At 50.5% G+C, this 23,083-nt stretch overlaps 1 protein-coding gene and 1 pseudogene across 1 annotated transcript in view; one reads left to right on the top strand and one right to left on the bottom strand.

Annotated features, from left to right (window-relative positions):
- The window catches only part of KCNK12 (potassium two pore domain channel subfamily K member 12), a 49,061-nt gene extending 26,240 nt beyond the window's left edge, over nt 1–22,821 (top strand). Inside the window, exon 2 of the mRNA XM_055328967.1 lies at nt 21,812–22,821. Coding sequence (XP_055184942.1) covers nt 21,812–22,719 — 908 coding nt within the window. The 3' untranslated portion in view covers nt 22,720–22,821. The remainder of the gene's footprint in view (nt 1–21,811) is intronic.
- LOC129512255 (U5 spliceosomal RNA) lies at nt 5,452–5,592 on the bottom strand (annotated as a pseudogene).
- Nucleotides 22,822–23,083: the final 262 nt, after the last annotated feature.

Raw genomic sequence — 23,083 nt, 5'->3', positions numbered from 1 at the left:
GCTTCTCTGCAATCTGCCTGTGTTCCAGGAAAACCAGACTTCGGCCCCTGAGCCCAAGCCTGGTGTGGGGGTGAGGAAAGCTGGCATCACAGAGAGTCTGGAGGGAGGTGGCACCTGACAACCATGGGGCCTGACAGTGTGGGCCCGGCTGGAGGAAGCCAGCAGGCCTGACGGAAGCAGCTGGTTCCTTGGCTGCCCTCATCTCGCCTGGGAGGTTATTGCTCTGGGTATAAACAGTCCCCTGCAGTTAGCAGGATAAATATAAACACAGCCTCCTGATCAGGGCTCAGAAACTAAGCTGTGCATTTGAGCTCCCTGCTGCCACCACTGCTGTAAAAACCCAGGATGAGCAAGGGTGCAGTGGTGCAGGGCTTTTGCAGCCTTGCACATGGGCTCCAGCAGCCAGCGTGGGCTGTCACAACAAAACACCACGGACTGGGTGGCTCATCTTCTCATGGCTGTGGAGGCCAACAGTCCATGATCAAGGTGTCCTCAGGGGTGGTTTCTTTTGAGGCCTCTTTCCTTGACATGTAGGCGGTGGCTGTCTTCTTTATGTGTCCTCACGTGGTCCTGCCTCAGTATGTGGGTCCTAATCTCTTCTTATAAGGACCTCAGTCCTGTTTAGGATCTACTTACATGGTCTCATTTTTCCTTAGTTTCCTCTTTAAAGGCTCTATGAACAAAGACAGTCACGTTCTGGGGAACTGGAAGGGTTAGTTAGGCTTCAACATAAGAATTAGGAGGGGAGTGAGAGGTCATCGAGGTCATCCCCCTGCCTTCAGAGTGAAACCTGTCAGAGCCTTCCTTGGTGAAAGAGTTGGTCTGCATTTTAAAGACCACCCACTCTAGAGAAAGAGATTCCGTGTATTTGGTGGGCTTGCTGTGACTTGAAGATTTCTAGAAACTGTTGCTGCTTATTAGATATAACTAAAAGCTAGCTTCTTTTACATAGTGTGAATGAACTTCACAGTAAAACTAGAAGAAACTAAGCTGTGAGCTCTAATAGGGCAGGGTGGTACCCCAGCACAGTGCTTGCACAGAGCCAGGTGCTCAGCAGGTCTTGTGGACAAGCAGGGAGGAAGGGGTGAAAGGGGCTAAAAAATGATTTAAGATTGATGAGTTGTCCCAGGCGCTGGGATACAGTCCTACAGCCACTTGTCGCTGCACTGCCTCCAAGCTACCCCTCAGTGGGCACACTAGGCACTCAGGAAAGGAAGCAAGTGGACAGGTCTCCCTAGCAAACCAACACTTCAGATCCTAAAGCCAAGGAGAAGCAACTCTGATGGACCTTTTTTAAAATTTATTTATTTGTATTTATTTATATGTATTTCTGGGAGGGCCAGAAAGAGACGGAGAGAATCCTTAAGCAGACTCCCTGCCGAGTGCATAGCCCAATGTGGGGCTTGATCCCAGGACCCCAAGATCATGACCTGAGCTGAAATCAAGAGTCAGATGCCCAACCGACTATGCCACTAAGGTGGCCCTCGTGGATCTTTAATCAGGGTTGTGGGCAATGATTTTTTTCTTTCGTTTTGAAGAAACAGACCTGGTCTTCCTAAAGTCAGGCAGTAAAACATTAAATCATTTCTGAAAGCATCTCTATGGGAAGCAAAGATGGTATGGTCCACGGTAGCTGTTTTTTGATGACTTGACTTAGTGGAGAGATGGCATCTAGAGACCCCACAGGAGGGGGCTTGCTGCTCAGAACCTCCAGGCTCTTGTCCAAGCCTCTAATGAGGTGAGCCTCTGTCTTCCCACTTCCTAAGATAGACACTAGGCCCCTTGGCACAGTGAACACACCTCATGGCTGGCACACAGTAGGCACATCATAATGTTATAGAAGAGGGAGGCCAGGTGAGTGCACATGTAAGTGAGGGGGTAGTATGGTCTGAAATGCCTGTGTCCCCCTAAAGTTCATATGTTGAGATCTGATCCTTAAGATGATGCTATTGGGTAGCAGGGCTTCTGAGAGGTGATTAGGTGCTAAGGGTGGAGGCCTCATAATGGAATTAGTGACTATATTTTTTAAGATTTTATTTATTCATGAGAGACACAGAGAGATGTCAGAGACATAGGCAAAAGGAGAAGTAAGCTCCAAGGGAACCTAATGCAGGACTCAATCCCAGGACCCTGGGATCACACCCTGAGCTGAAAGCAGATGCTCAACCACTGAGCCACCCAGGTGTCCCAAGAGATTAGTGACTTTATAAAAAAGATCCCAGAGAGATCTCTCACTCCTTCCCTCATAAATGCAGACCAATGGCACCTGTGAGGCAGGAAGAGGGCTCTCACCAGACATCAAATCTGCTGGCACCTTCATCTTAGACATCCCAGTCTCCAGCTCTGTGAGGAATAAATGTCTGTCATTTATGAGCCACCAGTATATAGGATTGTGTTATAGAAGCTCGAACAGACTAAGACAAGGAGTAAATGCCTAAAAGCAACATCTGACACCTGAAATTTTAGGAGCATTTGTCTGTCTTTCTTCCAAGGTAGAGGTCTGCCCAGCTAGGAACTCCTCCCTCACTGCCCTTGCCAGGTGTGTCACCTTGACAGTGAAGACACAGACTGATGTTCACTCTGCTGAGTCCAAGAGCCACCCTGCACAGGACTGCTATCTCCACCTGACAGACAAGACAGACATGGCAGGTAGCTCCGAGTGAGTGCGGACCGAGGTACAATCTGAATCTGATTCCAGGACCCAGGATTTTAACCGTCCTCTTCAGATCCTTGAACAAGCTACTCCACCTCCCCGCCTGGTCTGTTCGGGCTGCCATGACCAATACACCAGAGACTGAGTGGCTTAAACAGTATCTATTTCTTATGGCTCTGGAGGCTAGGAAGTCCATGATCAGGGTGTCGGCAGATTCGGTGTCTGGTGAGCGCCCAGTTCCTGGTTCATAGGTGACACCTGTTCCCTGTATCCCCATATGATGGCAGAGATGAGGGAGCTCGTGTACAGGCACTGAGCCCATTCATAGGTTAGAGGGCTTCTCCCGCTAACCTATCACCTCTCAAAGGCCTTACCTCCTACTGCCATCACCTCACGGTGATGCATTAACATTAAGACCATCCATTAAGGCAAACATTAAGACCATAATACTCCCGGGGATCCCTGGGTGGCTCAGCAGTTTAGCGCCTGCCTTTGGCCCAGGGGCAATCCTGGAGTCCTGAGATCGAGTCCCACATCAGGCTTCCTGCATGGAGCCTGCTTCTCCCTCTGCCTGTGTTGTCTGTGCTTTTCTCTGTCTGTCATGAATAAATAAGTAAAATCTTAAAATAAAAATAAAAACATTAAAAAAAAAAAGACCATAATACTCCCTGAGGTAAAGTAAGTGAAGCACCTGTCTTGGCCCTGAGCCTTGCCAGGTCAGGGTGTCCTAGCCTTCCTCCCCTAAGCTGCTTCAAAGGCAGACTCCTCCGCTGTGTCCATGTCCTCCCCTACCGGAGCTTTGCCCCTGCAGCCTGGAATTCATGAAGCCCTATCCCCTCATTTCATGCCTACAGCCAGTTTCTCCCAGTTGCCAAATCCCAGGGGACCTGTCAGGTTTCTATCTGGTTAGATCCTTCTAGAAGTCTCTGACCTCTTACTCCCTCATCCATGCTTCTCAAACCCTTTGTCTGTTCTAGCTTTGGTGACTTTGTCCTCTCCTGCTTTTGTGTCCTCCCTTTGGCCTCCCCTTTCCTAGGCTCCTCCTGGCTACTGCTCTGCTTGGGGCCACCCCGACCTGTTCGGTGTTGGAGCCTCTGAACTGGACTCCTAGATCCCGACTCTTCAGGCTGTGCTCAACACAGCAGCCAGAGAGATGGCTTTATTATTATTACTGTCATGTAAAAATTGTAATAGCTTGGAGCGCCTGGGTGGCTCAGTCGGTTAAGCATCTGCCTTTGGCTCAGGTCATGATCCTGGGGTTGTAAGATCAAGCCCCACTTGGGGCCCCACACTGTGTGGAGTCTGGGATTCTATCTCTCCTTCTCCCTATGCTCCTCCCCCCACGCTCCCCCACCCTAATTGTGCTCATGCACACATACTCTCAAATAAACAAATTAGGGACACCTGGGTGGCTCAGTGGTTGAGTGCCTGCCCTTGGCTCAGGGCGTGATCCCAGGGTCCAGGATCGAGTCCTGCACCAGGTTCCTTGTGGGGACCCTGCTTCTCCCTCTACCTGTGTCTCTCATGAATAAATAAAGTCTTTTAAAAAATTAATTAAATGAAACATAAAAATTTGCTCTGTACACTGAGCAACCGATGGTTGTTCTTATCTTAATTCCTTCTAAAATAGCATGTGATCTGCTGATAGAGATAAAAGGTAGTTATCAGTTATATTCAGCATTTCTGCTGTCTCTTGAAATCTACTTGAATAGTTATTCTACTTCTTCCGCTTTTTTAAAGAGCACTAGCTTATCTGTTTATCCCTCATGCTAAAATCAAATGAGAGTGACAGCTTCTCTTCTGTTCTGGGGCATCTGTGTGAGTTAGACTTTGCCCTGAGAGGGTGAATGAGAGATTTGCTGACTAATCCCTCTGTCTAGTATTTTCTTTCTTTCTCCTGCTCTCCTCCTCCACCTCCAGCTCCTGCCACAGGGCCTTTGCTCTGGCTGCTGACTGGCCTGGAACACTCTTACCCCAGACATCACTTCTTCCAGTGCTTCATCAGATGTTACTTCCTTAGTGAGGCCTGCCCTGGCTCACCCCACTTCATGCTGCAGCATGCGCTCTCCCAGCCCATGGCACCCTCACCCTCTTAGCCAGCTCTAGTTTTTCCTTTTCTCCATGGTATCAACTATTTTCCAATACAATTTACTTGCACATTGTTTGTACTTTAGTATCCATTTCCCAAGCTGAAATATAAGCCTTGTGAGGGCAAGGAACTATTTAAACTACTGATGAGGGATCCCTGGGTGGCGCAGCGGTTTGGCGCCTGCCTTTGGCCCAGGGTGCGATCCTGGAGACCCGGGATCGAATCCCACGTCGGGCTCCCGGTGCATGGAGCCTGCTTCTCCCTCTGCCTGTGTCTCTGCCTCTCTCTCTCTCTCTCTCTGTGACTATCATAAAAAAAAAAAATTACTGATGAATCCCAACGGCCTAGTCTAACACCTGGCACACAGTAGATCCTCAAATATCTGTTAAGTGCATGAAAGCTCCTTCACGGGCTCCTCTTCTCCCCTTTAAATGCCAGGGTTCCCCAGAGGCCCTTATTCTCTTACTGTATACGCTCCCTAAGAAGTCTAATCCATATGACCCCTGAATCCATTTCCCAACCTCCACCTGCTTGGCTAAGACATGTTTACTACTCAGCCAGCGGCACCTCCTCTGGGAAGCCCCCTAGGCCTCTTCTCTTATTTCCTAGCTTCTTGTGATGTCTCTCATACTCCCAGGGTCTCAGGGTCATTCTTTTGAGAACAGGGCCTTATCTCATTCATTTCTATTTATACTTTTTTTTTTTTTTAAGCCTCACACAAAGTAAGGCCTCAAAAAAAATTAGTCAAAGACTCAGAGTTGTTTCTCTCCATGGAAATCCTTAGTAAAAGGCGAAAGATTAAAAAAAAAAAGGCGAAAGATTTATTCAATCTGAAGAGAAACCAGAGTCTATTTATACATTTTAATTTCATGTATTTATTTAGTAATCTCTGTGCCCAACAGGGGGCTTGAACTCACGACCTCAAGATCAAGAGTTGCATATATTCTACTGACTGAGCCAGCCACACACACCTATTTATAAATTTGTTTAAAGAGATTTATTTATTCATGAGAGACACAGAGAGAGAGAGGCAGAGACACAGAGAGGTAGAAGCAGGCTCCCCTCAGGGAGCCCAATGTGGGACTGATCCTGGATTCTGGGATCACACCCTAAGCCAAAGGCAGACACTCAACCACTGAGCCACCCAGGTGTTCCTACCTATTTATAAATTTAAAAAAAATAATAATAATAATTGTTAGGGGCAGCCTAGGTGGCTCAGCTGTTTAGCGCCACCTTCAGCCCAGGGTGTGATCCTGGAGACCGGGGATTGAGTCCCATGGCGGGCTCCCTGCATGGAGCCTGCTTCTCCCTCTGCCTGTGTCTCTGCCTCTCTCTCTCTGTGTGTGTGTCTCATGAATAAATAAATAAAAATCTTAAAAAGGAAAAAAAAATCATTGTTAGGGGAAAGGTTATGATTTCAAAAGTAGTAACTAACAATCCCATTTGTACCAGAGGAAATGTGAAATATTTACAAAAGCATACAGAAGAAAATTAAAATGAAAATCACCCATATTTCTACAATCGAGAGATGCGTTCCACTTGAATCAAATACACGTGCAGGCACACACACGTGCATATATATACGTGTATATATACTTACATGTTTTTTAATAAACTGAAGGACTTAGAAGGAATTTCTTTTAAAAAATGAATGGCATCCGATAAAATGCTGTTATGGAATGCTGAGTGCAGAACCATTCTGAGAAAGACAGGAGCAGCCCCTGTGAGCTGAGAGCAGGCCTGTGCTCACATCTAGGCAGGGGTGTTCAGACACGGAACATAAGCAATTCCACGGGACACCAACTTTAGGCAAGGCTACCTGATGACCACAGAGGAGTAAGATAAAAAGACCACTCACCCACAGTCATGTCTGAACACAGACTACATAAGAACATCCTCCAAGCCACCAACATGACTAAACACCACCCCCCCACCCGGTTGCTATGAATGACTGCTGCTGCTTTATCAACCACAGCTATGGCATTGCTCCAGTATTCCCACCTTATAGGTAGCAATTATTAAAATGTCCAATCCTAGGGGTGCCTGGGTGGGTCAGTTGGTTAAGCGTCTGCCTTTGGCTCAGGTCATGGTCTCAGGGTCCTTGGATCCAGCCCCACATTGGCTCCGTGCTCAGTCTCTTCCTCTGCCCTCCCCCCACTAGTGCTCTCTCTCGAGTGCTCTATCTCAAATAAATAAATAAAATCTTTAAAATGTTCAATCCTAGAATTATCCCTGCTCCCTGGCAGCATCTAATCCAGAGCAAAGCCTTGCTTCCTTGAGCAACCCTCCAAATCACCTAACCCAAGCCCAAATCCTAACTCAGTCCTGTCTGATACCTGCTGGCCGAGACACCCCACAGCTCCCCATGGTGTACATCTCCCTTGTGGCAGTGAGTCGGTAAACTCAATTTTGTGTATCTCCTGGTATGTTACTGGTAGCCTCTGGCTGCAGAGCCCGGACGATACAGTCCGTCACAGTGTGCTGTCCCCTGTCCCTGCCCAGCACATAGCAGATTTCCAAAAACATGTTAGATAAGTTCAAACTCAGATGGAAACCATGTTTGTGGGACAGTCCTTGCTGGTGACCACTAGATAAGCTGTCATTTTCTGTGAATGGGGGTGGGGGGCTAAAGGCAAGCTGATGAGGAATGTGGGTTTTGCGGTTGGGCAGACCTGAGCTGGAATCCCAGTCATGCCACTGTCTGTGACTCTCGACAAGGTCTTTAACACCACTGAGCCCCAGCCTCCGTCTCCTGTCACTCAGGATCAGATGCACACTCATGCCACAGACCCGGGGTAGGCATTTTGGCCACGGTTCCCCATCATGGCATAGTTGTTTGCATGTTTCAGGGCACGATCACAGTGCATTCTCTGAGCTAGAGGCTCTGAGCTAGAGGCTGAGTCGGGCCTCGAGAGGGGGAATGGAAAGAGCCATGGGTGTGGGGTTTAGGACCTGTGTGCTGGTGTTCTTTTGTTCCATTACTTGACTTCTCTGACCTTGGTTTTCTCACCTGAATAAGGGCCAGAAGCACCTGCTCCAGGAGTTGCTCTGGGGGTACATCTGGGAAAGCACCAGCAGAATGGAGGGCACAGAGTAGGCCTCCATACCCAGTCCCTCAATCCCTCACCTCCCGTGAGCCCACGGGGCAACCATCCTTCCCTGTAAGTGGCCGAGAGCAGAATGTGCGGTAGGAGCAGCCCTGCCCCATGTGGAGGAGGAGGTGCTCCTGACCCCTTAGCCTCAGTCCAGGCACCTCAAGTCCCATCCCTTCCGACATAGCCAGGCCCTAACAGAGACCCCCGTGCCAAGGTGCTGGGGCAGCCCCTCTAGCTTGTTTGCTGGTCCAGAGAGCAGAGGGCATGTCAGGGGGCGCCAGGGCAGACACAGGGTTCTGCGGGGACCCTCAAGTGCACTTCCCCCACTGCAGCTCCCAACAGTTGTCTGCATGATGCCTTCTGTCTTTATCACTCCTCTGGAGCAGTTCACAGGCCTCCTCCTGTAAGGAGAGATAGGGACAACTCCTCATACAGACCAGGGCCTTGAGGAGTTGCCCCGTGCACGGAGAGCCTGTCCCCAATGGCTCAGAAGGTTCAGCTTCCCAGGCACTTGGCTCCCTTCCTTGTGTCTCCCCTCACAGACACCCCCCTTCCAATGTGGCTTGCTGCTCCACAGGCAGGCATGAAGAACGGGAGGCACAGCTCCAGGGGCAGGAAAGCGGAATTGACTGAGAGGAGGTCGAACTGTCCGTGGGACAGCAAGACCCTGCTTTACAGGAACCACCATGGGCTTCAAAACCTCTGCTCCTCGGGCTCCTGGGTGGCTCAGTGGTTGAGCGTTGCCTTCGGCTCAGGGCATGATCCCAGGGTCCTGGGATCGAGTACTGCATCAGGTGCCCCACAGGGAGCCTGCTTCTCTCTCTGCCTATGTCTCTGCCTCTCTGTGTGTCTCTCATGAATAAAGAAAGAAATATCTTAAAAAGATAATAATAAAACCTCTGCTCCTGTTATGATAGAGGATTTGAGGCGGCATGAGATTCAGTTGACATTGTAGTGACACTTCCAAGCCGCGAGCTCACAAGCTCCTCCCCGAATGGCAGCCTCACCGCAGCCCAGAGGTCCAAGAGCAAGGAGTGAGGCCAGGGCGGGCCTCAGGCTTTTCTCACGTTGCTGCGCCAACTCCAGCTCCTGCTGGCTAGTCCCATGTCCCATCAGGGACTCCCCTCACCTTGGATTCAGCTTCCCCCACAATCCTGGGCCGAGGCTAGGGCTCTGCTCTTTTGGGACAGTGGGGGGCAGGAGGGGCAGTGATCTCATCCTTGAAAAGGATTAGTCATCAAAGAGGCAGGGACAGATCTGGGGGGCAGGACGGAGGATGGGCTCCATGTAAATGACTCATCTTCCCGCCAGCTCCACAGGGCCTGGGTTTGACAGCTGCTCCCCAGGAGAGGTTGTTAAGCAGGAGCTACCCGGAGGCAGGAGTAGTTAACTGGCTTTTAATAACTCATTTTGCTGAATGATTTCTGGTGAGGAGAGAAAACCTTAATCCCACAGAAGTGGCACAGAGTAGGAGGAGGTTCCAACCAGCCCCGCTGGCCAGGAAAGCCGGGCCAGGGTTCAAAACCAGTTCTTGGGGTCACCTGCCCATTGCTCACGGTTTACCAAAACTTTTCTCGTGTGAAACATCATTAGCCTGCAGCCTGGGGGGTTCAGTCTTGTCTTTAGCTCTCTGCTCTCTCAGCCACCCCACCTTCTCTCCTCAAACAAAGGCCATCCCAAAGGCCCCCCTACAACAAGCCAAAAGCAAACAGGAGAAGGAGGGGCCCGCGTTTTCCAGGTGCTTTGTCCTGAGTCACCAAGCATCCAGGGCGCACCCCACCCCATGCTCAGCTGCAGGGAGAAGGGAGCCAAGGGCTGCTGTCCTCGGATCCAGCAATCTAGACAAATCCAAAGCGCCCACCGATATAGCAGCCCACGGTCCCAGCTCCGCCACAGCAGTCCCGCTTTCCAGTGTCCCGCCCGCTGCCACTCTGCACCCCGGGATGGGGGGAGGCGGTGCCGGCCTCCAGCTGGGTCCCCACCCGGCTCAGGGGCCAGGGCCTGCAGCAGGTCCTGAGCCGATGCCGCCACTCACCTGCAGCTGCCCGCAAACCGAGGCCCAGTGAGGTGAAAGCAGTCAGGAGAGTCAGTCTCGCGGGTGTAGACGGGCAGCCCTTCCTGGCTGCCCCCTGGCTTGCACCTTTCACCTGATGCCCCCGAGCAGTGAGAGAGCCCTGCTGTCTGCCAGTTAACCTGCTGCTTTGGGGGCACTCCGCGGACCCAGGCAGGCGGGCCGCAGGCCATTGTGAGCCGGAGAAGTAACACGTCCACGCTGCCCCATCGGCAAGGGAGGCAAGAGCCTGACACCGGCCTCGGCTCCCAGTCTGCTCTCAGCTCCCAAGAAATGTGGCCTTGGCCCTTCCCATGCTTGCCTTGGGAAAGAACAGGAATGGGGACTGGCCAGTTTTGTCCTCTGCAGCCTGTAAGTTTGTCCCTGTTGCCGGGGGTCAGGCTGAGATGCTGGAGAAGCTTCTAGCGGTGCCCCTGAGAGGTGTTTCTAGAGGCCTCACTCCATGATGCTCCTGTAAATTCAGCCTGAGAACGAAGTGGAGGGCAAGTTCTCCCTCATGGCCCTCTTCCCGCCTCCACAGGGTCGCCACTCACTCTTGAGTGAGTGCTTTTCTCAAAGCCAGGTCTCTATGTCCTCCCTCTCGAACCCCCACCCACCCTTCTGGACAAATAGGCCTCCTGGGGTCTCGCCCAGACCGGCCACCCGGAGGACCTCAGTGCGGGCTCTGACCCCGGTGGGCGCCAGGTGGGCGCGCCTGCGCACTGGGGGCAGCTTTAAGTCTCCCAGGTGCTTCTCTTGCACAGCAGGGAGCAAAGAGCTGCTGTGGCTCCGGCCTTCTCTTCCTTCCAAACCCCCGTGCACTTGACTGTATCACATCGCAAGCTCCTTCCTCTGCTTTCAGACCCTGGCTCTTCCCCTTGTGTGATCTGGGCAAGTTATTTAACTTCAGGGTCCTTAGCTGTTCAGTGTGACTGTATTTGCTAATCTTGCAAATGGGGATGATGTTAACCTTCCACTGTGGCTCATCCCATCTGAGATTAAAAATGCACCATCGATTATAAATGCACCAGTATTGTGTACCATGAAGAATTTAAAATGTTGCCAAATAAACTATGTCAGGTCATTATCCTAAGAAGCACCCTGATTTCAGGGATGTTAAAATGCAAGGGGAAAAAAATAGCTGTGACTTAGAATGAATAAAACCCAGTGCCTCACGGGGTCATAGTGAGGATGAAATGCATGGATATACACGAAGTCTTGGTCCAGGACCTGGAAGTAGTGATGGCCTCAGTACATGTCAACTATTATTAGGCTCAACCACCTTTTTATTCCTCACTGAATGCTTTAGTGACTTTTCCTGTCCATTCTTTCAGCCTGGAGCTCTCCTAAAATGTTCAGGGCTTACCCAGGCCTGTTGGCTGTCTCCCCCTATTCCCCCACAACCAACCCAGGGTAGTGACTTAGAGCAGCATGAGTCAGTGTCTTGACTCTAACCACAGAGCAGCCTAATGGCAGTTCAACCCTCCACCCTACATCCCACCTGGAATCTTCCACTGCTCCCTGCTGGGAGAGGGATGGCCATGGGAAGGCCTGACTGCTAGCCTGGTCTTGGGTAAGGCCCAGACTCCAGTGAGCTTCAGGCTCCTTGATTATTAAAGTGAGGCTGTTAATCCTTCCTCCAGCCAGTCAGGAAGGATCAAATGAGATTGAATGTGTTGGGAAAGCCTTCCCAGAGAACTGTGCCAAGCAAACAAGTGGAGCCATGGGTAGGGTCACCAAATTGAGCAAATAAAAATACAGGACACCCAATTATATTTGGATTTCAGATAAATAATTAATCCTTTTTTTTAAGATTTGATTTTGACATAATCTCTACACCCAACATGGGGCTTGAACTCACAACCTTGAGATCAAGAGTTGCACACTGCAGCAACTGAGCCAGCCAGGTGCCCCTAATATATAACCCTTAAAGAACATTTTTTTATTTTATTATTATTTTTTAGTAACCTCTGTGCCCAACGTGGGGCTCAAACTCACAACCCTGAGTTCAAGAGTCACATGCTCTTCTGATTGAGCCAGCCAAGTGCTCAATAATGAATCATTGGGACATGCTTATACTAAAAAATGATTTGATATTTAACTAGGAGTTCTGTATTTTATCTGGCAACCCTAATGTGGCTTTGCCCATCCCTGCCTGTTGACTCCACACCTCTACTTTCCACTATCTCTGATAGTTAACTCTTACCCTTGAGAGGTTCTTGAAATTTTTACTTTCAATCATTCAGTCAACAAATAACTATCATTGCCTACTTCACATAAGATTCCCTTGTTCACTGTAGAGCATAGGAAGATTAATAATAAGTCTTTATTAAGGGCTTACTAATGTGCTAGGCATTAAATACTTTGCATATATTAACTCAATACAAGAAATGATCGAGGTAGTTATGTTACCTGCATTTTACCGATAAGGGCTTTGAGGCACAGAGAGGTTAATGAATTTGTTCAAAGACACACAGCCAGGGGGTGGTGGAGCTAGGGTTCAAACCTGAGCAGCAGAGTTCCAAATAGCCAATATGATGTGGCCTCAGCTGCAAGGGATTCCCATCTCACTGTGGAGACAGGCCCCCGAAGGTAATTAGTCCCGTAAGTCATTTATGCTTGCTACTAAAAATAAAATTCAGTGGCCATCTGCAATGTCATCACCTGAAGCCAGGTTACAAATGCAGAATTGGGAGCCCTGCCCCAGAATCCAACAAGATCCCCAGATGGGTCCTAGGCAATCTAGTTTGAGAATCACTGCTCCAAACAGCAGGGGGAGAGTCTATTTATTCACTCGACAAGCTTAGCTCAAGCACGTTCTGCACACCAGAGGCTATTCTAGGCACTGCATTGTCACGGTGACTATTGGAAAATGTGGGTACTCATAAGCGTTTTTTAAAATATCTCATCCTTAAGTCTTCGTGAGGATAGACTGCAGCATTTCCCAAAGATTATTCTTTGAAACACTCAGGTCACCTGAGGCAGTTAAATACAATCTGAGGTCAGATTAGTATGGGGAACACTGGTTAGTGTTAGCACAGCCCCCTCGGATTCATAAATCACACAATAAGTGCTCTGAAAAGTCCTGCCATAATAACTTGTTTCACGTTCATCCATCATTTTTTTTTTAATTTTGGGAATTCTACTCACCCCCACCTTCTCCCCACCACCAGTAAGTCTATTTTATCATCATGAGAAGCACACGTTGGTATTGCAGTTTACAAAGAAGGTTCACTTTGTAGTGAACTTTGGGAGGCTGACATTTTATAGATGAAGAAATTGGGGCTCAGAGAAGTTAGTGGTAGTGACTTGCTTCACTCTTGGCCCATAGAGGCCACAACAGAGGTCCAACCTTTGAGTTCAAGTCTGGTGATATTTCCTGGACGCTGAGCTGTTTACCCTGGTGCTCCAACACCAGTTGGAGTGTGTTGGGGTGTATGTCATGGAAGGTGTAAGCAGGAGAAGGGGTTTATGAGCCCAAGAATTGAAAGTCCAGAGGTAGGTCGGGGAGCATGGCCAGTTTTTGATGTCACAGCTCACTGGGGTCATGAAGCTTCATTCTTTCAGGCTACCTCCACTCAGCCTCCTGCAGCATCAGCTTCATCTAAGGCTGGCTCCACCTCATGGCCACAGAAGGCTGCCAACTACTCTTGGGGCTACTTCTGCTCCCTCCACATCCAGGGCAGCTCTAAATGTCAATCTTTTAACCCAGAAACCATCAGAGAAACTCTTTCATCTGATTTGCCTGAATGGGATCACATGCCCATTCCTGCACCAATCTCTGTAGCCATAAAAATGCCCTGCACTGATTGATTTAGGTCTATCCATCCTTGAGCCAATCCCAGTAAGGGAACTGGTAATTTCCATTGACCTAGCCTGCACCTGGATGAAGGTCAGTTCTTCAAGTGGCCTGGCTGCCTCACATAGGAGTGGGGGGTAGGAGATATTGTTAAGGAAACAGCTACACCATCCACAAGTGTTTTGGGCCACTTGAAATTAAATCAATAATATACACTTTAAATATCTTACAATTTTGTATATTAATTATACCTCAGTAAGGCCAAATTTTTAAGAGAAATTTAAATCAAAATATTTGAAATTAGGAGTGCCTGGGTAGCTCAGTGGTTGAGCATCTATCTGCCTTTGGCTCGGGTTGTGATCCTAGGGTCCTGGGATCGAGTCCCACATCGGGCTCCCTGCAGGAAGCATGCTTCTCCCTCTGCCTATGTCTCTGCCTCTCTCTGTGTGTCTCTCATGAATAAATGAATAAAATCTTTTAAAAAATTTGAAACTGGGCAGATTCCAAACAGGATATCCAGGGCTACCTTAGAACATTGTTTCTTTTTTTTTTCTTAAGATTTTATTTATTTATTCATGAGAGACAAAGAGGGAGAGGTAGAAACATAGGGCAGAGGGAGAAGCAGGCTCCCTGTGGGGAGCCTTGATGTGGGACTTGCTCCCAGGAATCTGGGATCACACCCTGATCCAAAAGCAGCCACTCAAGCACTGAGCCTCCCTGGTGTCCTTATAACATTGTTTCTTAAAGAACAGGCTTTAGCCTGTCTGCATCAGAATCATCAGGGAAGGGCAGCCCGGGTGGCTCAGCGGTTTAGCGCTGCCTTCAGCCCAGGGCATGATGCTGGAGTCCCAGGATCGATTCCCACGTCAGCCTCCCTGCATGGAGCCTGCTTCCCTCTGCCTGTGTCTCTGCCCCTCTGTCTCTCTCTGTGTCTCTCATGAATAAATAAATCTTTTTAAAAAAAATCATCAGGGAACATTTATTTAAATGCAGATTCCTGGGTCCTCTTCTTGACCCACTAAATAAACCTCTGGAGCGGGACCTGCCTTAGAATCGGCATTTTATTAGCACCACACTAACCAGCTGAGTTAACTGGTCTCTGCTTTGGAATCTGCATTTTAATCATACAACCTAGTTTCTTGGATCAGCCCTGATTTATACCTGCTGTCCTGGGGTAGTTATTACTAGTGACCCTTTTACTCTCAAAAGTATACTGGATTGGACTATAAATTATATCTCCCCTTTCCCAAGGTGACACTGTAGAGCCAGAAAAATAATGTCCCCCAGGTGAAGAGCAAAGACTTGCCATGCCATCCGTCAGGCACAGTGGAAAGGGCTTCAGGGTCAGCTCAGCCGCTTACAAACTGTAACTCAGCCCACTACCTTCACCTCCCTTAGCCCATGTCACAGGGTGGTTGGGGGAACTGGACGAGAGAACATGTGTCCAGTGTCCAGCACAGAGGCTGCCCAGAGCCCAATACAGATCAGCCTCCTTAAGCTGAACTCCAGAGGCCCTGTCACCAGGGCCCCATTTGCGAGGGCGGTACCAGACAGACTGTGGGAATGAGCTTCACAGCTTTTGTCAAAGCGGCATAATAAAGCCCCCAAGTGTCTGCTCCTTGCAAACTGGGATGGCAGATCAATTGTGGCATAAACAAAACAGCAGGCTTGGTGCGAACCTGGGGACAGATTACGCCTCTGCAGGGTGTGATTGGGGGAAGGAAGAGACTCTCGGGGTGGCTGGGTTTGCCTTTTCTCTGGCTGAAGCTTTAAGGCCCCTCTCCGCAGCCGGCCTGGCTCCCCACAGATTGCAGGAGTGTGGGGGACTGCTCATCCCCTCTGGGAAGCACCTGGCTAGATAGCAGTGCCAGGCACAGACAGCCTGCCCCTCGGCCCTCAGCAAGAAGCCTGACCCTAAGGCTTGGGGGGCCCCCCAGAGCTCTGAGCCTTTGGGGGTGAGTGGGGAAGGAGGATAAACTGTCACCTCTTTCCTATTTCCTGAGCTGAGCAGACAGGTCCTCTGTAGGAAAGCAAAAGGAGGTGTGGTGAGCACAGAGCCAAACCACAGGAATAGGGCTGGTGAGAGGAACACTGCACAGGGTGCCCCCTGTGCTGTCAGAGACGCTCCTGACCTGCACGTCCCCTTCATTCTGGGAGGATAGTACCACAGCCAGTCAAGCATTTGGCACCACTTTGGGCCCATGCTCATGGCCATAAGGAGACCCCAGAACAAGTCCTGGCCCAGCCTATATGTGCGGGCAACAGGGAAAAGCTGTGCCCTGGCCCAGGGGTGAGCCTGCAGCAGCAGAGAAATAAAAATCAGTACAAAACCTCTAAGAATACAGCCCAGATACTATGAGGGCAGCTGGTTTTCCACCTGTCTGGCTTCCACCGTATCCCCAAGCCCAGCACAAAGCCTGCCAAGCTGTGTTTGCTGAAGGAGTGGGCGGATGTTGGTCTTCCAGCAGTGTATCTAGTGGTGTGCCTTGCAGAGGCCCTGGGAGAAGGCCACACTCCTTTGGGGAAGGAGAATAGTTGGTGGGGAAACATGTCTCATTCTTAGTCCCATCATCAAGGGAAGAGATGTATCCTCAACAAGAGACCCAGCTCTAGGGATACCCCGGGGGCTCACTCGGTTAAGGGTCTGCCTTCAGCTCAGGCAGGTCATGATCTTGGAGTCCTAGGAGAGAGCCCCGCATTGGGCTCCCTGCTCAGCGGGGAGTCTGCTTCTCCCTCTCCCTCTGTCCCTCCCCCCCCCACTCATGTTTTCTCTCTCTCAAATTAATAATCTTTTAAAAAACTAAAAATTTTATATTTTTTTAATTTTTTAAAAGATTTTATCTATTTATTCATGACAGACACACGGGGGGGGGGGGGCGCAGAGACACAGGCAGAGGGAGAAGCAGGCTCCATGCAGGGAGCCCGACGTGGGACTCGATCCCGGGACTCCAGGATCAGACCCAGGGATGAAGGTGGCACTAAACCGCTGAGCCACCCAGGCTGCCCTAAAATTTTTTTTAAAAAAGAAATCCAGCTCCAGAGGGGGCCTAGGAAGCTAGACATAGGGGAGTTTGAAGGAATCTGGGGCTGCTCCTGATGGAGAGCACAGCCTTTGACCCAGGGCAGTTAGGTCAGGTAGGGGAGTCCTGTGAGGACCCCAAGGGGCAAATGAGTCCCCTGCCTGTGGGCAACCAGCCAGTCTGTTAGCCAAAAGTGGAGGTCCCCCCTGCATTGCATTCCGCCTACTGTCCCTAACCAAGCCCCAGATCGAGTCTGGTTATACAGCCATCTTATCTTCACTGTGCCACAAGAGGGGTGAAGAGTCCACCTTGATGGGAACCATAGAGGAGGAGCAGTGGCCCTTCTCCCCAGCAATGGTCACCAGAAAGAGAGCCACGGGGGGAAAGAAGACTCTTGGGGGGCATGACAGAGGGTCAGCCTCCCCACATGAGAGCACTAGGCTGCCAGATTGAAATTAGGTTTTCTAGGAGGAATGGAGGCCCCGCAGTGCCCTCAGAAGGCAACGTGGGGTGGGGGGAAGGATGTGGATGGTGGACACTGGCACACCTGGGCTTCAGACTCACCTTACCCTTCCATGCTGTGGGGTCTTGGCACCACTCAACCCCTTGGTCCACGGCTTCCTGTCTGTTGAGTGGGATGTGCCTCGCTCTGTGGGGCTGACACTGGAGGGGCAGGGGTGGCGCCGGCCTTCCTCCCAGCAAGGGAATCCAGGTGGAATCAGTTTATTTAATGGGCTGACCCAGGGAAATGGCCTCGTCTTCATCTGCTGTCTTAAAGGACTTCCCTTTGGATCCCTTCACATCTTGGGCACATGCTAGAGTTTTCCAATTAGTTGTTATTTTAAATACCAGCAGTTTTAAAATTGAAACTCATCCTCAGATATCCAGTCTGATCTAAACTCAATCTTCAAGTTCACTTCTTTTTTTTTTTAAAGATTTTATTTACTCATGAGAGATGTACAGAGAGAGAGGCAGAGAGACACAGGGAGAGGGAGAAGCAGGCTCCCTGCAGGGAGCCTGATGTGGGACCCGATTCCGGGTCTCCAGGATCACGCCCTGAGCCCAAGGCAGACGCTCCACCGCTGAGCCACCCAGGCGCCCCTTCAAGTTCACTTCTAATCAAAGCTCAGCCTCTCCCTTCTTGCAGTGTAGAAGGAGCAATCTGTGTTTGCTCTTGGTCTGACATCACTGGTGCCACTATAATCCTTTCTTAGCCATTGATAGTGGCTCTGCAATGGGCACTGTTGGGACAGCCATGCCCTTTCATGGGGCCCATTTATGGGTTTTTGGAGACCAGGCACAGGGACCACTGCCCTACACTGTTCTATCAGTGGATGTGCCCTCTCCATTCAACCTCCTGTGAGTACCTCGAATGCTTCCCAGCACCCCACCCCTTAGCCTCTTATTGCTAGGGGCCCCTCCATCCAGGAGCAACCCTCTTGGGGAGAGTCCCTTCAGATCTGGCTGCCTTCTGCACATCCCCTCGACCCTGTCACTCTCATACATCCTTGATGCAACAAGCATTGGAAGTGCAGGCTGCTCCCCTCTTCCCTGCCCCTGTCCCTGTGAGCTCCTCCAGCCAGCCTTCCATCCAAAGAAACTCTCCAGCACATCTTAGACTCTAGGAAATACCTCTGGCTCTCTCAAAACTCTCACCATACTCCATCCAGTGGAGTGGCCCTGGCTGGGCCTGCCTGTGTCTGCAGCTCTGCTAGCCTCTGCAAGTGGCAAGAGCTGCAAGAGCAAGCTCTCCTCTGTCTGCAGCCTGAGGTGCTCTTAACTGCACCCCCAACACGTGGCCTGGGGGTGGGTACAGGATAACACAGCACGTTCTACTACAACAGCTCTGCTACTTCGTGACCATCTCCCATTATCCCTGGATAATTTCTAGCCTTTCCATATAGGCTGGAGATGGGGGGTATGGGGTGCTAGTCACCAGACCCATTTTCATCTTCTAGTAATCCAGCATAGAAGCATCTAGAACTTCCCTTTCAAATATGGGATAACATACCACACATCACTCTTAGATTTGAAACTTCAGCTAAAAATCCTAAAGATTGGGAAAATCTCATTTGATGTTCTCTCAGGCAAGTGTTAATTTTCCAGACTCAGGACTTCCCATTTCTTCCAGAATCTAGCAAAAGAATCCCTTATTAGAGGTGCTGTTTTTCCTCAGTGTGTAGAAGCAGTGTAGTGTAGAATGGTCTAAAGATCAGGCTAGAAGCCAGGACGTATGTATGGTATCTGTCCCCAGCAAGCTAGAGGTTATGTCCCCTCTGCCTCTGCTCCCTCACTTATATAGTGAGAGGTAGATCAGAATTAAGGTCCCTTACACTTAAGAGTCTAGTCTTTTTTTTTTTTTTTTTAGTTTTTATCATAATACAAAAAGAAGCAAACTCAAAAACACACAGATAATTATACAACACCCATGTAACCACTACCAGATTAACATTTCCAGGCCCTCAGAAGTCCCTGTATCCCCTCCCATTTATTACCCCTGTCACCCCCACAGGAAATTCCAATTCTTTTATTGAAATTACTTCCCTTAAATAAGAACTTAAAAAGGTGGAGGAGGGAGCACCTGGTTGGTTGTTAGGAGAGTATCAGACTCTTGATCTTGGGGTCATGAGTTCGAATCCTACATTGGTTGGGTATAGAGATTACTCAGATAAAAACTTTAAATACTTCCTGATTTTCCTTATAATTTGACCAACCAACAATGCATCCCTAAAAAAATTTTGCTTGGTTTTGAATTTTGGAAATGGACTAATACAGAAGGTGTTCTGTGTTCAGCTTCTGTAACATTTTTTGTTTTAAGATTTTATTTGAGAGAGAGAGCACGCGAGAAAGAACACGAGCCTGGGGTAAGGAGAGGAAGAAGCAGGATTCCCACTGAGAAGGGAGCCTGATCCGGGGCTTAATCCCAGGATTCTAGGATCATGACCTGAGCTAAAGGCAGACACTTAAATGACTGAGCCACCCAGGCACCCTAACATTCTTTTTGTGAGATTCATTCATATTATTACAAGTAGTTGTAGTTTGTGCTTTCTCATTGCTGTCTAGTATTTCCTTGTATGAACAGACTGTGACTTAGTTATGTTGCTGGATAGTTGGGTCATCTATCTAGGACTTTATATAAATGTGCACACATACACACAAATACAAACACTTTCACTCCACATATAACCATATAGACTCAGAGCTGATTTTTTTTGTGAACCCAAGAACGTGGGTTTGGCTTTATTTTTTTTGTAATTTTTTAAATTTTATTTATTTGAGAGAATGTTATGGGGGAAGGGGCAACGGGAGAGGGGCAGAGGGAGAGGGAGAAACAGACTCCTCACTGAGCAGGGAACCCCACAGGACTTGATCATGACCTGAGCCAAAGGCAGACACTTAACCAACTGAGCCACCCAGGTGCCCCTTGGGTTTGGCTTTAAAGTGTGGAAAAAAATCCCTCTATTAAATTGGCTACACTGCTCCTGTGGTTTTAGTTTAGTTTTGTTTTTTGGGTTTTTGTTGTTTTGTTTTTTTACTCTCTTGTGGCCAAAATCTGTATCTAGGGATATAATTCATCTTCTTCAACATGGGTATCATCATAAGCTTTTCTCCTAACTTAAATCATTAAGCATAAGATGAGACTGTGGTCAGGCAATTGAGATTTCCTCCATGGAATCTAGAGAATGATTAGTATATAGGCTTAAGGAATTACCGAAAAAAAATTTTTTTTCCCCTGACTTTTTGAAGGAAAGAGTAAGCCACGTGAGACAAAACTCTCCTCCACCAGTTCCCAGGGCTGGCTTCACCCCACTGGTAGCACACAGGCAGCCTTCCTGACATGGGGCATAAATTTAACAGTGATACCCCTGAACTTCTGCTGTGTAGGTGCTGAAAGGTGCCAGGGTGCTGTTCCGATTTGTGATCTACTTCCAGCTCGGACTGCAAGTAGCAGTGAATCTTTGTGCCAAGAGATTAAACCCCTTCTATAACCAGAGTGAGGCAAACGTGGGTCCCACAAAGAGACCAGAGCTGGCAGTAGGCTGAGAGCTCAGGCGGGAAGGCCTAGCAAACTGGTGGGAAGCCAAGCTTTCTGCAGAAATCCATTGATAAAGAATCTCCCTTAAAGACTCTGCTTTGACCAAGTGGGCAAGTTAAGACTTAATTATGAATTCAAACTACTAGGTAGCTGCCTCCGCACAGGGCAGGCCTCCCAGGACAAAAGTGACCCCCAACACAGGACAGCACAGGACCCGCTGGGGCAAGAAGGGCAAGAAGGGCAACAACCTTTGAACAAGGGTGGTGACAGTCCTTGGGGGAGAAGGAACTGATGCTCCACAGCAGAGCCAGCTCACTCTCTGGAGGTTGCCTGCTCATTCTCAAACAATCTTTTTGTCAGTTTCATAACCCCCCTTCCAGAGACTCTCACACATATCTGCTCAGACTGAACACACTCTACCTGGTCCCTAGGAATTTCAGTTAAAATGAAGCCTTTAGGGGATCCCTGGGTGGCTCAGCGTTTTAGTGCCTGTCTTTGGCACAGGGGGTGATCCTGGAGGTCCAGGATCCAGTCCCACGTTGGGCTCCCTGCATGGAGCCTGCTTCTCCCTCTGCCTGTGTCTCTGCCTCTCTCTCTCTCTTCTCTCGCTCTGTGTCTCTCATGAATAAATAAATAAAATCTCAAAAAAAAAAAAAAAAAAAAAACAAATGAAGCCTTTATGGAATTCTGTCCTACGTGGGCCCACGTTTGCCATCGGTTACCTTAAAAAAAAAAAAAAAATTAGGAATGGGAAAGCAGGTGACATCTCTGTGGCTTAGCAGCTATCTCACTGGTCTGCACCCAGGTAGTGGTTTCATTTCATGGGTCCTTCCTAGTGACCATCCTGTCCCGCCCATTTCCATGTACAGATCTCCTCCATCAGTTTAGGCCTTGCCCCCCCTACCCCATCAGGAAACCGCGCCCAGGGCCTGTTCCCCTCCTCTGGGTGATGCCCCTCGGGGCGGAGGCGCGTCGGCACCCGCGTTCGCCCTGCGCCCTGCCCCGGGGCCCCCGCCGGGCCCTCGCTGACCCTCGCTGACCCTCGCTGACCCTCGCCCTGTCTCCGCAGGTTTCGGCATGACCACCCCCGCCACGGTGGGCGGCAAGGCCTTCCTCATCGCCTACGGGCTGTTCGGCTGCGCCGGGACCATCCTGTTCTTCAACCTCTTCCTGGAGCGCATCATCTCGCTGCTGGCCTTCATCATGCGCGCCTGCCGCGAGCGCCAGCTGCGCCGCAGCGGCCTGCTGCCCGCCAGCCTCCGGCGCGGCTCGGGCTCGGCGCTGGCGGAGGCCGACGGCCTGGCGGGCTGGAAGCCCTCGGTGTACCACGTGCTGCTCATCCTCGGCCTGTTCGCCGTGCTGCTGTCGTGCTGCGCCTCGGCCATGTACACCAGCGTGGAGGGCTGGGACTACGTGGACTCCCTCTACTTCTGCTTCGTCACCTTCAGCACCATCGGCTTCGGGGACCTGGTGAGCAGCCAGCACGCCGCCTACCGGAACCAGGGGCTCTACCGCCTGGGCAACTTCCTCTTCATCCTGCTCGGCGTGTGCTGCATCTACTCGCTCTTCAACGTCATCTCCATCCTCATCAAGCAGGTGCTCAACTGGATGCTGCGCAAGCTGAGCTGCCGCTGCTGCGCGCGCTGCTGCCCGGCGCCCGGCGCGCCCCTGGCCCGGCGCAACGCCATCACCCCGGGCTCGCGGCTGCGCCGCCGCCTGGCCGCGCTCGGCGCCGACCCCGCGGCCCGCGACAGCGACGCCGAGGGCCGCCGCCTGTCGGGCGAGCTCATCTCCATGCGCGACCTCACGGCCTCCAACAAGGTGTCGCTGGCGCTGCTGCAGAAGCAGCTGTCCGAGACGGCCAACGGCTACCCGCGCGGCGCGTGCGTCCACACGCGCCAGAACGGCTTCTCGGGCGGCGTGGGCGCGCTGGGCATCATGAACAACCGGCTGGCCGAGACCAGCGCCTCCAGGTAGACCGCCGGGCCGCGCCCCGGACCCCGGACCCCGGACCCCGGCCGGGCCGGCGGGCCCCCGCCGCCGCCCGCCTTCCTTCTCGCAGACGCTGGCGCTTTCTTAATCTTTACCCAATAAAATCAAACCAAAAAAAAAAAATTTTTTTTTTAAAAAAAGAAATACTATTTGGCCAGGCCTGATGTTATCCAGGGCAGGTTTCGGGGGAGCCTGTCGTCCTCGTGGGTCCCCTCTTGAAGAACCGCGTGCTCCGCCCCCCCCGCCCCCGCCCCCAGCGGATTCCCCTCCAGGGAGCGAGGGAGCGGCGCCCTGGACCCTCACCCCGTGCGCCCACGGCCGCGAGGAGGGGGCGTCCCTGGGTCTTGCG

Source organism: Nyctereutes procyonoides, unplaced genomic scaffold (assembly GCF_905146905.1).
Source record: "Nyctereutes procyonoides isolate TBG_1078 unplaced genomic scaffold, NYPRO_anot_genome, whole genome shotgun sequence".
Lineage (NCBI taxonomy): Eukaryota > Metazoa > Chordata > Mammalia > Carnivora > Canidae > Nyctereutes > Nyctereutes procyonoides.
This window is presented reverse-complemented; position numbering and strand designations above follow the sequence as displayed.